Source organism: Acipenser ruthenus, chromosome 43, assembly GCF_902713425.1.
Source record: "Acipenser ruthenus chromosome 43, fAciRut3.2 maternal haplotype, whole genome shotgun sequence".
Taxonomy (NCBI): domain Eukaryota; kingdom Metazoa; phylum Chordata; class Actinopteri; order Acipenseriformes; family Acipenseridae; genus Acipenser; species Acipenser ruthenus.
This window is the reverse complement of record NC_081231.1, coordinates 6313891-6327435: the sequence shown is the minus strand read 5'-3', so window position 1 is coordinate 6327435 and position 13545 is coordinate 6313891. Positions and strand designations below refer to the sequence as shown.

The following is a 13545-nucleotide window of genomic DNA, read 5'->3' as shown; positions in this document are numbered from 1 at the left end:
GCGGGTCTTACGTGGCGCGAAGTGAACGTTTTACAGAAAACAAAGTAAATATTTTGCGAGTGTAAATTTAACCTCTACCATCTAGAGTTATATTAGAAAGTGGATAAATGAAAACAAGTCTGCTAAATCTGATAACTGAATCATCTGATAAATGAAAACAAGTCATAAATCTGTATCGGAGACAAGCGGTGAGGAAGTTAACAGCCCTGATGAAAATCCTTCAGCCAGGTCAAACAACTTCCCCTCCCCATTTCCATTTAACTTGAACTTCCTAAAATGTGAATTTAGATAGTATTCTAAAAATAATGAACTTTAGTACCATGCCTATTTAAACATAGATAATGACAGTATGTGTTTATGCATATTTGTGTGTGTGTACTTTTTATCTGCATTTTGTGTGTAAATGTCAATAATATTGCTTGACCACAGTTTTATAGCTACTGATTATGCAGCAAAAGATTTGACCGGTACATCTTGTAGCTCATAGCGTGATATGTTTTTTGTTTAATAAAGACTTAATCAATACAACAAAGCACATAAAAATAAAATAATCAGCCTGTGGCAAAGTGGCTGCTGAGTAGAACAGGTGCAGAGGGGATGCAGTGCAGGAATATTCACAAATGGAAACTGTAATCTGATTTGGAAAAGGGATCTTTTATTTTTATAAAAATCCTCGTCTGGCGACCAAGCAATAATCCTCCGGCAATACACCCCTGGTGTAAAGCTCGGAAGGAAAATGATGATAATGATTTTCAAAACAAATAATAACACGTTATCCGCTCCCACAATAATACTAACATATTTTTGTATTAACTTAGCTCAACATAGCGACCCTCTCATTAAGCATGGCACCGCGACGCAACCAAAAGAAGCGCTTAGCCTATTAATTAATTGACCATTTACACCATGCAAACGTTTCAGGCAGTGTTTGACTTTTTGTATAGTTTGTCTTCTACACTTTAGCCTGTGGTAAATAAAATCCAACCTGTTGATTTTTATTTGACTTTGGCGTTTTTTCTCAGCGTGTGGATCTAGGGGCTTGTGATTTGTGACCTACTGGAGATCGACGCACTGGTTACTTCTGTTTTAGCGCAGTAAGAAAATATAGGCTGCCAGTAGATTGATAATAAAACGGTAAATTGATAATTTACCTTTGATTAGTAAACATCTAAAAAAAACAATTCAAATGTGCACATATGTCGTATTTTTGAATTCGGGACACTCACTTCAAGACTAATGTATTTTTACCTGTGGAACTAAAGCTGTCAATATTCCGCCATCTTGTATGAAAAGTTACATGACAAGCAAGTGAATTCACAGACAAAAGACAATTACTAGCAGTGCTACAAACAAACAAAACACTCACAAATACTTTATCACAGTTCAAATGGGGATTCTCTCCCGGTCCTTCCAGTTCCGTATGTGCTCTGAAACCAAGCGAAGGAAAAGATTTACAATTCTATGGCCCCTTTATGCCATTATGCATGACTCCTAGGTAAATGATTGCAGCTGCCTTTACTGTCTGCAGCTGCTACATAGTTTACCTTCCGGGTCAATATATTCCTGCAACAGTCTCTTGCCTTCTTCCAGACTGACCGAGTTCCCGTCCCAGGAAAATAACTGTCAGGCCAGTCCGTCCAAAGACTTCCCCTTTCGCTGCTTAGCACCCTCACAGGTCGGGAGGGAGATTTACAACCAAAACTCATATTTCTGTCACACAATCATATTAATTAATTGCGCAATGTGAATATAATTTCCTGAATTAATTGTATATGCTAGGTTTCAGATCGATCAATGCATAAGACATGCATGTCAACAGTCCCTATGTGGTCTGGGCAGTCCCGATTTCCTAGCAAATGTCCCGCGTCCCGATGCATAGGAAGAAAATCCCGATATTTACACATAAAAAAAATATATATTCTGCACAGTAGAGTTAGTGAAACCCACATGCTGTGCTCTTTGTGCGGCTGACTCATCTGCTGATCACTAACTTATACAAAGGTAAGAACGCTTCATTATGTCTATTTTTACTGTCATGATGATCATGACAGTAAAAATAGACATGACCAGATTCAAATAACCACTCCCATTGTTTTACCGTAAATACCAAACGTGCAATACATTCATGAAACAATTAGCTATAAAGACTTGGCATTACACAGCGCCATCTAGTGACTTAAATACACAACTTTTAATAACTGGATTAATATGAAAACAACCTTTAAAAGACAATATTAGGAATATTAATGTTAGTAAGTGCTCAACACCACAATCTATCTGAAAACTAAACAGCATGTTACTTAAATTTTCGGAATCACCTCTGTTCTAAGTAAACCAATTAATCTTTTCAATTTCATCTGTGCAAAGTCTCTAATAATGTCAGTAAAATCCAGTTTTGGGAGTATATCACATTCCGAGGACATGATGGCAAGGTTGTTTAGGCGATCCTGGTTCATGGTGGCTCTCAGTTCATTAATGAGTCCCATGCGCAAGAATGATCGCACATTAAGGATAGGTAAATGCGCAGAGCAGGGGTGATATTCAGAAACGTGGAAATCACTTGAGAATTCAGGATAAGTTGAAGGTGGTCAAACGCTGTTCTCTTGTACTTGCCAGAAACAAATTTTAGTAAACTGGAGCATTTCAAACCGCTGGTGATTGTTAAATATACCTGTTTATATATGCATATATATATAGGGATTATACACCCCCAGAATCTGATCCTCTCCGTATCTTCTGCTCAATAATGTTATACCAAGTTTCATGACAATCGGATAAGCAGTTCTCCAAATATGTGAAAACAAACGAGACAAACAGACAAACAGATATACACCCTTGTATCCCCAGAATCTGATATTATCAATATCTTCTGCTCAATAACGTTGATTTCGAGTTCTATACCAATCGGATAAGCGTTTCTCTAGATATCTGTGAAAGTGTTAGTGTTTCCATGCAGATGGACCAATAGACTCACTTATTCTTCATTCAAGAACCATCTGGTGATCTGTAATGAGCTGTGCTGCTTTCTGGTCTTGTATCACGATACAAACGATACAGACCTATTACAATACGATGACTTGTGTAAAGAAAGCATTGCGATTCATCGACACGTGATGAATTGATACACCCTGCCCAGAGCCCCATATACCTCATTCTATCAGCAGCAGACCTCCGGTCAATTATAATTCTACTTACAACTACAATTACAGCACCATTGTTTGCTCAAATTACAATTACAATTGCAATGCTACTGTATTCAATTACAATTACAGTTACAATGATGCTGCAGTAACTGCAGATAGAATTACACTAGAAAGTCACATAAAGAGCTAACCACACACATGAACATGTTCACTGTGTTTACACTACCCAGCAGTGATCACAAATACACAGACATGCTGTATAAACAGTGACCCACACTTTACCATGTTCACTGTGTTTACCCAGCAGTGATCACAAATACACAGACATGCTGTATAAACAGTGACCCACACTTTACCATGTTCACTGTGTTTACTCTACCCAGCAGTGATCACAAATACACAGACATGCTGTATAAACACTGACCCACACTTTACCATGTTCGGGGTTGTGTGACAAGGTCGATTAGACAGGCAACAACAACAGTATAATAATTTAATATATATTTCGCCCAACTGCACACACAGCAGTCAGCAAATCACTCAATGGCGGGGATAGAGCAGAGCCTAGCCCCAGCAGAAGAACTGCGTTCTCTCCAAGAGTGTAGGCTGGAAAGACAACACACACACACTTTTAAATAATACTGCACAGGCAGTCGCTCACATACAACAGACAGTAAACAGTAAAGACAGCAAGCGAGACAGGCTGTGAAAATATGCACAGAAAGCACAAGAAGAGCTCGAATGGAGCCACTGATTCCAGGAAGGTGGCAAGCCAGCTTTTAGCATGAATGCAGGGGAACTGCAGTCAACTCGGAAAAGCTCTTTCATAATGCTCAGTTGTAAACACAGATGTCTTACCTTACCATCTTGAGAGGCAAAACGAGAAATGGCTTCCATGGGCTGACTATTTTGATTCCTCGGTAGGCGGAACCGAGGACGTCACCCAAGGGAGGCGTCTATCGGCAGCTCTGATATAAAGAGCTCAGTAAAAACCTACCAATAAGCAGGCATATCCCCTAAGTATGTTGTTGGTCGTCCTTGAATTGAAAGGGAACCTAACATTATATTTGTCTTTTTCAACCACTACTACCACCAAGACCTTTTCTATTTCGTTACTATTCATGCTGTACTTGCCTCTAATGTTTTTGCGTCCTATTTGCAAGACTTTGCATTTATTCACTAAAATTTCATCTGCCATGTGTCAGCCCAAGCTTGAATCCTGTCTAAATCTCTTTGTATTATTAAAGTTGCTGATTGGGAGTTGGCTACCCCTGCCGGTTTTGTGTTGTCTGCAAATTTGCACATCTTACTGATTATATCTTGGTCCAGGTCATTTATATAGATTAAGAATAGCAATGGTACCAGTGCTGATCCCTGTGGTACCCCCTTGTTATGTTACTCCAGTTTGATGCCTGGCCTCTAATTATAACTCTCTGCTTTCTATCTTGTAACCAGTTATCAATCTATGCTGCTACTTTACCATTTATTTCTACTTTTTTAATCTTTAGGTATAGTCTTTTGTGTGGTACTTTGTCAAATGCAGATTATGTATGCACTATCCTTGTTGACGCTAATAGTCACGTACTGAAACAAATGTAGTAAATTAGTTAAACAAGATATACCCTTTCTAAAGCCATGTCTCCTATAATGTTGTTACTATATAAATATTCCTCCATTTTGTTCTTATTGTAGTTTCCATGATTGATGTTAAACTTATAGGTCTGTAGTTCCCAGGGTCAAATGTATCTCCTTTTCTAAATATAGAAACACATTGCCAATTTCCAGTGCAGTGGGATGGCTCCTTTATTTGTAGATGTGTTCAGTATATAGCATATTGGTTTAACAATCTGCTCTCTAGTTTCCCTGAGGGCTCCTGGACAGATTCCATCAGGCCCTGGGGATTTGTTTATTTTAAGTGCTGCCAGCTCCCTTTTTAAAACAGACTTCAGTAATGATGAATTGCAATATGTTTTCATCTAAACAACACCATATCCCGGAGAGCAGACCCGGCTGGTGTGTCTATCTGTGTGTGTCTCACTGTCTATTTCCTGACAGTCTATCTGTGTGTGTCTCACTGTCTCTATTCCCTGACAGCTCTGGGGACCCAGCCCTCAATCTCTATGGACTCTACACAAGGAGAGCAGACCCGGCTGGTGTGCAGATCAGAGGGGTGGGACCCTGAACCTGAAGTGATCTGGAGAGACAGGGATGGAAACAATGTGACATCACTGTCCAACACAACAGTGCAGAGGGACAGTCAGGGGCTCCTCAGTGTCAGCAGCTACATCAAAATCAAACAGCAGTCCAATGTGTTCTCTTGTCTGGTTAGAAGTAAAATACCCAAACCAGACTGGGAATCCAAACTCCACATATCCCGTGAGTATCACATGTTTGTGGATTGAGCCTGACTGACACTGACCATAGATTACAGTCACCATGATGGGGCATCAACATCTGAATCAAACACATGAACTAGTGGACCAGTCAATATCTGAATCAAACACATGAACTAGTGGACCAGTCAATATCTGAATCAAACACATGACCTAGTGGACCAGTCAATATCTGAATCAAACACATGAACTAGTGGGCCAGTCAATATCTGAATCAAACACATGAACTAGTGGGCCAGTCAATATCTGAATCAAACACATGAACTAATGGACCAGTCAATATCTGAATCAAACACATGAACTAGTGGACCAGTCAATATCTGAATCGAACACATTTGGGGGTGGTGTTGTGCAGTCCTCTATTTTTAATGTCTGCGGTGTTTGGGGGGGTGTGGCTCAGTGTTGGGAGGGGTGTGTGGAATGCTCACTATGAGGGGGTGTGGCTCAGTGTTGGGAGGGGTGTGTGGAATGCTCACTATGAGGGGTGTGGCTCAGTGTTGGGAGGGGTGTGGTCAGTGTTGGGAGGGGTGTATGGAATGCTCACTATGAGGGGTGTGGTCAGTGTTGGGAGGGGTGTGTGGAATGCTCACTATGAGGGGTGTGGCTCAGTGTTGGGAGGGGTGTGGTCAGTGTTGGGAGGGGTGTGTGGAATGCTCACTATGAGGGGTGTGGTTCAGTGTTCGGAGGGGTGTGTGTAATGCTCACTATGAGGGGTGTGGTCAGTGTTGGGAGGGGTGTGTGGAATGCTCACTATGAGGGGTGTGGCTCAGTGTTCGGAGGGGTGTGTGTAATGCTCACTATGAGGGGTGTGGTCAGTGTTGGGAGGGGTGTGTGGAATGCTCACTATGAGGGGTGTGGTCAGTGTTGGGAGGGGTGTGTGGAATGCTCACTATGAGGGGTGTGGCTCAGTGTTCGGAGGGGTGTGTGTAATGCTCACTATGAGGGGTGTGGTCAGTGTTGGGAGGGGTGTGTGGAATGCTCACTATGAGGGGGTGTGGCGCAGTGTTGGGAGGGGTGTGTGGAATGCTCACTATGAGGGGTGTGGTCAGTGTTGGGAGGGGTGTGTGGAATGCTCACTATGAGGGGTGTGGTTCAGTGTTGGGAGGGGTGTGTGGAATGCTCACTATGAGGGGGTGTGGCTCAGTGTTGGGAGGGGTGTGTGGAATGCTCACTATGAGGGGGTGTGGTTCAGTGTTGGGAGGGGTGTGTGGAATGCTCACTATGAGGGGGTGTGGTCAGTGTTGGGAGGGGTGTGTGTGGAATGCTCACTATGAGGGGTGTGTCTCAGTGTTGGGAGGGGTGTGTGTTCCAGTGTGTTGAGCTACTGTGTTGTTTTCCAGGGGATTTTTTCCCAGGAGTCTCTGGATGGATGGTGGCTTTCTTCTTGACTTTAGCTCTCAGTATTGGAGCCATTCCTCCGCTGGTGATCCAATGGAGAAGAATGGATGGTATGAACTTTATCATTATCATGAGGCATTTCATATAGCTCTGTGCATTTTAAACATGTCAAACACGTTTCCAATAATATGGACTGTTCTGTTTTTCTTCTAGCCATGGAGAGAAAGTTTGAGCCTATGGGTAAGTAAAGCACTTAATGAAGAGATGCTGAAAACCCATTCCAGGTTTCTGCAGCAGTATCTTAAACTACCACACCCATAAATAAAGACATCCCTGTCTGGAAATCCAACTCATTAGAAATGATTATAAATAATAAGTAAATAATAATAAATATAATTGTTTTTATACATTGCAATTGTTATTTTATTGTTTCCAGGACCCTCTTGTAAACGAGACCTGATTTAAATAAATTAATAAATTAAATCTCCTGGTTAAATAAATTAATCTATTCAAATTTAAATTTAATTTTTTTTTTTTTTTGGACACAAAGTCTTAGGAATATAAATATTTCCTTATGGAGGGATGTTGAAAATTGTAATAATTTTAGTTTGTATGTTTCATATACTTTGCAGATAGCAGATTCATTTTCACATGGACATCCTGTTCATTTAACTGGTTATTTGTTTATTTAGCAGACACCTTTATCCAAGGCGACTTACAGAGACTAGGGTGTGTGAACTATGCATCAGCTGCAGTCACTTACAATTACGTCTCACCCGAAAGGAGTTTAAGTGACTTGCTCAGGGGTCACACAATGAGTCGGTGGCTGAGGTGGGATTTGAACTGGGGACTTCCTGGTTACAAGCCCTTTTCTTTACCCACTGGACCATACAGCCTCCATGTGTTTTTCATACTGCAATTGAATCTGTACTGGAGCTGAGATAACCACACACTGTTCTGTCTGATTCATTTTAATCTGTACTGGAGCTGAAATAACCACACACTGTTCTGTCTGATTCATTTTAATCTGTACTGGAGCTGAAATAACCACACACTGTTCTGTCTGATTCATTTTAATCTGTACTGGAGCTGAAATAACCACACACTGTTCTGTCTGATTCATTTTAATCTGTGCTGGAGCTGAAATAACCACACACTGTTCTGTCTGATTCATTTTTTTAGCTGCTAAGTGCCTTCGTAAGGAACTTGGTAAGAATTGTTTTTTATTTTATTATTATTTATTTCTTAGCAGACGCCCTTATCCAGGGCGATTTACAATTGTTACAAGATATCACATTATACATTATTTCACATTATTTTTACACACAATTACCTATTTATACAGTTGGGTTTTTACTGGAGCAATCTAGTTTAAAGTACCTTGCTCAAGGATACAACAGCAGTGTCCCCCACTGGGGATTGAACCCACAACCCTCCGGTCAAGAGTCCAGAGCCCTAACCACTACTCCACACTGCTGCCCACAAAATTACCACAAAATTACCACAAAAGGTTTCTATCCTTCTATCTGTCTGTGTGCCTGTGTTAGCTTTCTATCCTATCTGTCTGTGTGCCTGTGTTAGCTTTCTATCCTTCTATCTGTCTGTGTGTCTGTGTTAGCTTTCTATCCTTCTATCTGCCTGTGTGTCTGTGTTAGCTTTCTATCCTATCTGTCTGTGTGCCTGTGTTAGCTTTCTATCCTTCTATCTGTCTGTGTGCCTGTGTTAGCTTTCTATCCTTCTATCTGTCTGTGTGTCTGTGTTAGCTTTCTATCCTTCTATCTGTCTGTGTGTCTGTGTTAGCTTTCTATCCTTCTATCTGTCTGTGTGCCTGTGTTAGCTTTCTATCCTTCTATCTGTCTGTGTGCCTGTGTTAGCTTTCTATCCTTCTATCTGTCTGTGTGCCTGTGTTAGCTTTCTATCCTTCTATCAGTCTGTGTGTCTGTGTTAGCTTTCTATCCTATCTGTCAGTGTGTCTGTGTTAGCTTTCTATCCTTCTATTTGTCTGTGTGCCTGTGTTAGCTTTCTATCCTTCTATCTGTCTGTGTGCCTGTGTTAGCTTTCTATCCTTCTATCTGTCTGTGTGCCTGTGTTAGCTTTCTATCCTTCTATCAGTCTGTGTGTCTGTGTTAGCTTTCTATCATTCTATCTGTCTGTGTGTCTGTGTTAGCTTTCTATCCTTCTATCTGTCTGTGTGCCTGTGTTAGCTTTCTATCCTTCTGTCTGTGTGTCTGTGTAAGCTTTCTATCCTTCTATCTGTCTGTGTGTCTGGGTTAGCTTTCTATCCTTCTATCTGTCTGGGTGCCTGTGTTAGCTTTCTATCCTTCTGTCTGTCTGTGTGCCTGTGTTAGCTTTCTATCCTTCTATCTGCCTGTGTGTCTGTGTTAGCTTTCTATCCTTCTATCTGCCTGTGTGCCTGTGTTAGCTTTCTATCCTTCTATCTGTCTGTGTGTCTGTGTTAGCTTTCTATCCTTATATCTGTCTGTGTGTCTGTGTTAGCTTTCTATCCTTCTATCTGTCTGTGTGCCTGTGTTAGCTTTCGATCCTTCTGTCTGTCTGTGTGTCTGTGTTAGCTTTCTATCCTTCTATCAGTCTGTGTGTCTGTGTTAGCTTTCTATCCTATCTGTCAGTGTGTCTGTGTTAGCTTTCTATCCTTCTATTTGTCTGTGTGTCTGTGTTAGCTTTCTATCCTTCTATCTGTCTGTGTGTCTGTGTTAGCTTTCTATCCTTCTATCTGTCTGTGTGTCTGTGTTAGCTTTTTATCCTTCTATCTGCCTGTGTGTCTGTGTTAGCTTTCTATCCTTATATCTGTCTGTGTGTCTGTGTTAGCTTTCTATCCTTCTATCTGTCTGTGTGCCTGTGTTAGCTCTTGATCCTTCTATCTGTCTGTGTGTCTGTGTTAGCTTTCTATCCTTCTATCTGTCTGTGTGTCTGTGTTAGCTTTCTATCCTTCTGTCTGTGTGTGTTAGCTTTCTATCCTTCTATCTGTCTGTGTGCCTGTGTTAGCTTTCTATCCTTCTATCTGTCTGTGTGTCTGTGTTAGCTTTCTATCCTTCTATCTGTCTGTGTGTCTGTGTTAGCTTTCTATCCTTCTATCAGTCTGTGTGTCTGTGTTAGCTTTCTATCCTTCTATCTGTCTGTGTGTCTGTGTTAGCTTTCTATCCTTCTGTCTGTCTGTGTGCCTGTGTTAGCTTTCTATCCTTCTATCTGTCTGTGTGTCTGTGTTAGCTTTCTATCCTTCTATCTGTCTGTGTGTCTGTGTTAGCTTTCTAGCCTTCTATCTGTCTGTGTGTCTGTGTTAGCTTTCTATCCTTCTGTCTGTCTGTGTGTCTGTGTTAGCTTTCTATCCTTCTATCTGTCTGTGTGTCTGTGTTAGCTTTCTATCCTTCTATCTGTCTGTGTGCCTGTGTTAGCTCTTGATCCTTCTATCTGTCTGTGTGCCTGTGTTAGCTTTCTATCCTTCTATGTGTCTGTGTGTCTGTGTTAGCTTTCTATCCTTCTGTCTGTCTGTGTTAGCTTTCTATCCTTCTATCTGTCTGTGTGTCTGTGTTAGCTTTCTATCCTTCTATGTGTCTGTGTGTCTGTGTTAGCTTTCTATCCTTATATCTGTCTGTGTGTCTGTGTTAGCTTTCTATCCTTCTATCTGTCTGTGTGCCTGTGTTAGCTTTCTATCCTTCTATCTGTCTGTGTGTCTGTGTTAGCTTTCTATCCTTCTATCTGTCTGTGTGTCTGTGTTAGCTTTCTAGCCTTCTATCTGTCTGTGTGTCTGTGTTAGCTTTCTATCCTTCTGTCTGTCTGTGTGTCTGTGTTAGCTTTCTATCCTTCTATCTGTCTGTGTGTCTGTGTTAGCTTTCTATCCTTCTATCTGTCTGTGTGCCTGTGTTAGCTCTTGATCCTTCTATCTGTCTGTGTGCCTGTGTTAGCTTTCTATCCTTCTATGTGTCTGTGTGTCTGTGTTAGCTTTCTATCCTTCTGTCTGTCTGTGTTAGCTTTCTATCCTTCTATCTGTCTGTGTGTCTGTGTTAGCTTTCTATCCTTCTATGTGTCTGTGTGTCTGTGTTAGCTTTCTATCCTTATATCTGTCTGTGTGTCTGTGTTAGCTTTCTATCCTTCTATCTGTCTGTGTGCCTGTGTTAGCTTTCTAACCTTCTATCTGTCTGTGTGTCTGTGTTAGCTTTCTATCCTTCTATCTGCCTGTGTGTCTGTGTTAGCTTTCTATCCTTCTATCTGCCTGTGTGTCTGTGTTAGCTTTCTATCCTTCTATCTGCCTGTGTGCCTGTGTTAGCTTTCTATCCTTCTATGTGTCTGTGTGTCTGTGTTAGCTTTCTATCCTTCTATCTGTCAGTGTGCCTGTGTTAGCTTTCTATCCTTCTATCTGTCTGTGTGTCTGTGTTAGCTTTCTATCCTTATATCTGTCTGTGTGTCTGTGTTAGCTTTCTATCCTTCTATCTGTCTGTGTGCCTGTGTTAGCTTTCGATCCTTCTGTCTGTCTGTGTGTCTGTGTTAGCTTTCTATCCTTCTGTCTGTCTGTGTGTCTGTGTTAGCTTTCTATCCTTCTGTCTGTCTGTGTGTCTGTGTTAGCTTTCTATCCTTCTATCTGTCTGTGTGTCTGTGTTAGCTTTCTATCCTTCTATCTGTCTGTGTGTCTGTGTTAGCTTTTTATCCTTCTATCTGCCTGTGTGTCTGTGTTAGCTTTCTATCCTTATATCTGTCTGTGTGTCTGTGTTAGCTTTCTATCCTTCTATCTGTCTGTGTGCCTGTGTTAGCTCTTGATCCTTCTATCTGTCTGTGTGTCTGTGTTAGCTTTCTATCCTTCTATCTGTCTGTGTGTCTGTGTTAGCTTTCTATCCTTCTGTCTGTGTGTGTTAGCTTTCTATCCTTCTATCTGTCTGTGTGCCTGTGTTAGCTTTCTATCCTTCTATCTGTCTGTGTGTCTGTGTTAGCTTTCTATCCTTCTATCTGTCTGTGTGTCTGTGTTAGCTTTCTATCCTTCTATCAGTCTGTGTGTCTGTGTTAGCTTTCTATCCTTCTATCTGTCTGTGTGTCTGTGTTAGCTTTCTATCCTTCTCTGTCTGTGTGCCTGTGTTAGCTTTCTATCCTTCTATCTGTCTGTGTGTCTGTGTTAGCTTTCTATCCTTATATCTGTCTGTGTGTCTGTGTTAGCTTTCTAGCCTTCTATCTGTCTGTGTGTCGGTGTTAGCTTTCTATCCTTCTGTCTGTCTGTGTGTCTGTGTTAGCTTTCTATCCTTCTATCTGTCTGTGTGTCTGTGTTAGCTTTCTATCCTTCTATCTGTCTGTGTGTCTGTGTTAGCTTTCTATCCTTCTATCTGTCTGTGTGTCTGTGTTAGCTTTCTATCCTTATATCTGTCTGTGTGTCTGTGTTAGCTTTCTATCCTTCTATCAGTCTGTGTGTCTGTGTTAGCTTTCTATCCTTCTATCTGTCTGTGTGTCTGTGTTAGCTTTCTATCCTTCTGTCTGTCTGTGTGCCTGTGTTAGCTTTCTATCCTTCTATCTGTCTGTGTGTCTGTGTTAGCTTTCTATCCTTCTATCTGTCTGTGTGTCTGTGTTAGCTTTCTACCCTTCTATCTGTCTGTGTGCCTGTGTTAGCTTTCTATCCTTCTGTCTGTCTGTGTGTCTGTGTTAGCTTTCTATCCTTCTATCTGTCTGTGTGTCTGTGTTAGCTTTCTATCCTTCTATCTGTCTGTGTGCCTGTGTTAGCTCTTGATCCTTCTATCTGTCTGTGTGCCTGTGTTAACTTTCTATCCTTCTGTCTGTCTGTGTGTCTGTGTTAGCTTTCTATCCTTCTATCTGTCTGTGTGTCTGTTAGCTTTCTATCCTTCTATCTGTCTGTGTGCCTGTGTTAGCTTTCTATCCTTCTATCTGTCTGTGTGTCTGTGTTAGCTTTCTATCCTTCTATCTGCCTGTGTGTCTGTGTTAGCTTTCTATCCTTCTATCTGCCTGTGAAACTGTGTTAGCTTTCTATCCTTCTATCTGTCTGTGTGTCTGTGTTAGCTTTCTATCCTTATATCTGTCTGTGTGTCTGTGTTAGCTTTCTATCCTTCTATCTGTCTGTGTGCCTGTGTTAGCTTTCGATCCTTCTGTCTGTCTGTGTGTCTGTGTTAGCTTTCTATCCTTCTGTCTGTCTGTGTGTCTGTGTTAGCTTTCTATCCTTCTGTCTGTGTGTGTCTGTGTTAGCTTTCTATCCTTCTATCTGTCTGTGTGTCTGTGTTAGCTTTCTATCCTTCTATCTGTCTGTGTGTCTGTGTTAGCTTTTTATCCTTCTATCTGCCTGTGTGTCTGTGTTAGCTTTCTATCCTTATATCTGTCTGTGTGTCTGTGTTAGCTTTCTATCCTTCTATCTGTCTGTGTGCCTGTGTTAGCTCTTCATCCTTCTATCTGTCTGTGTGTCTGTGTTAGCTTTCTATCCTTCTATCTGTCTGTGTGTCTGTGTTAGCTTTCTATCCTTCTATCTGTCTGTGTGCCTGTGTTAGCTTTCTATCCTTCTATCTGTCTGTGTGCCTGTGTTAGCTTTCTATCCTTCTATCTGTCTGTGTGTCTGTGTTAGCTTTCTATCCTTCTATCTGTCTGTGTGTCTGTGTTAGCTTTCTATCCTTCTATCAGTCTGTGTGTCTGTGTTAGCTTTCTATCCTTCTGTCTGTCTGTGTGCCTGTGTT

The 13545-nt window shown here is 41.3% G+C and overlaps 1 protein-coding gene across 4 annotated transcripts in view; it reads left to right on the top strand.

Moving 5' to 3' along the window:
• Positions 1-13545, top strand: part of LOC117407795 (butyrophilin subfamily 1 member A1-like) — a 345211-nt gene that overhangs the window by 35239 nt on the left and 296427 nt on the right. For 3 of the 4 annotated variants that reach the window (XM_059011807.1, XM_059011806.1, XM_059011808.1), the window contains 4 exons: positions 5238-5519; positions 6877-6984; positions 7088-7114; positions 8057-8083. The exons of the other annotated variant lie outside the window; for it this stretch is intronic. In XM_059011807.1, the coding sequence (XP_058867790.1) occupies positions 5238-5519; positions 6877-6984; positions 7088-7114; positions 8057-8083 (444 nt within the window). The remainder of the gene's footprint in view (positions 1-5237; positions 5520-6876; positions 6985-7087; positions 7115-8056; positions 8084-13545) is intronic. 4 annotated transcript variants of the gene reach the window in all.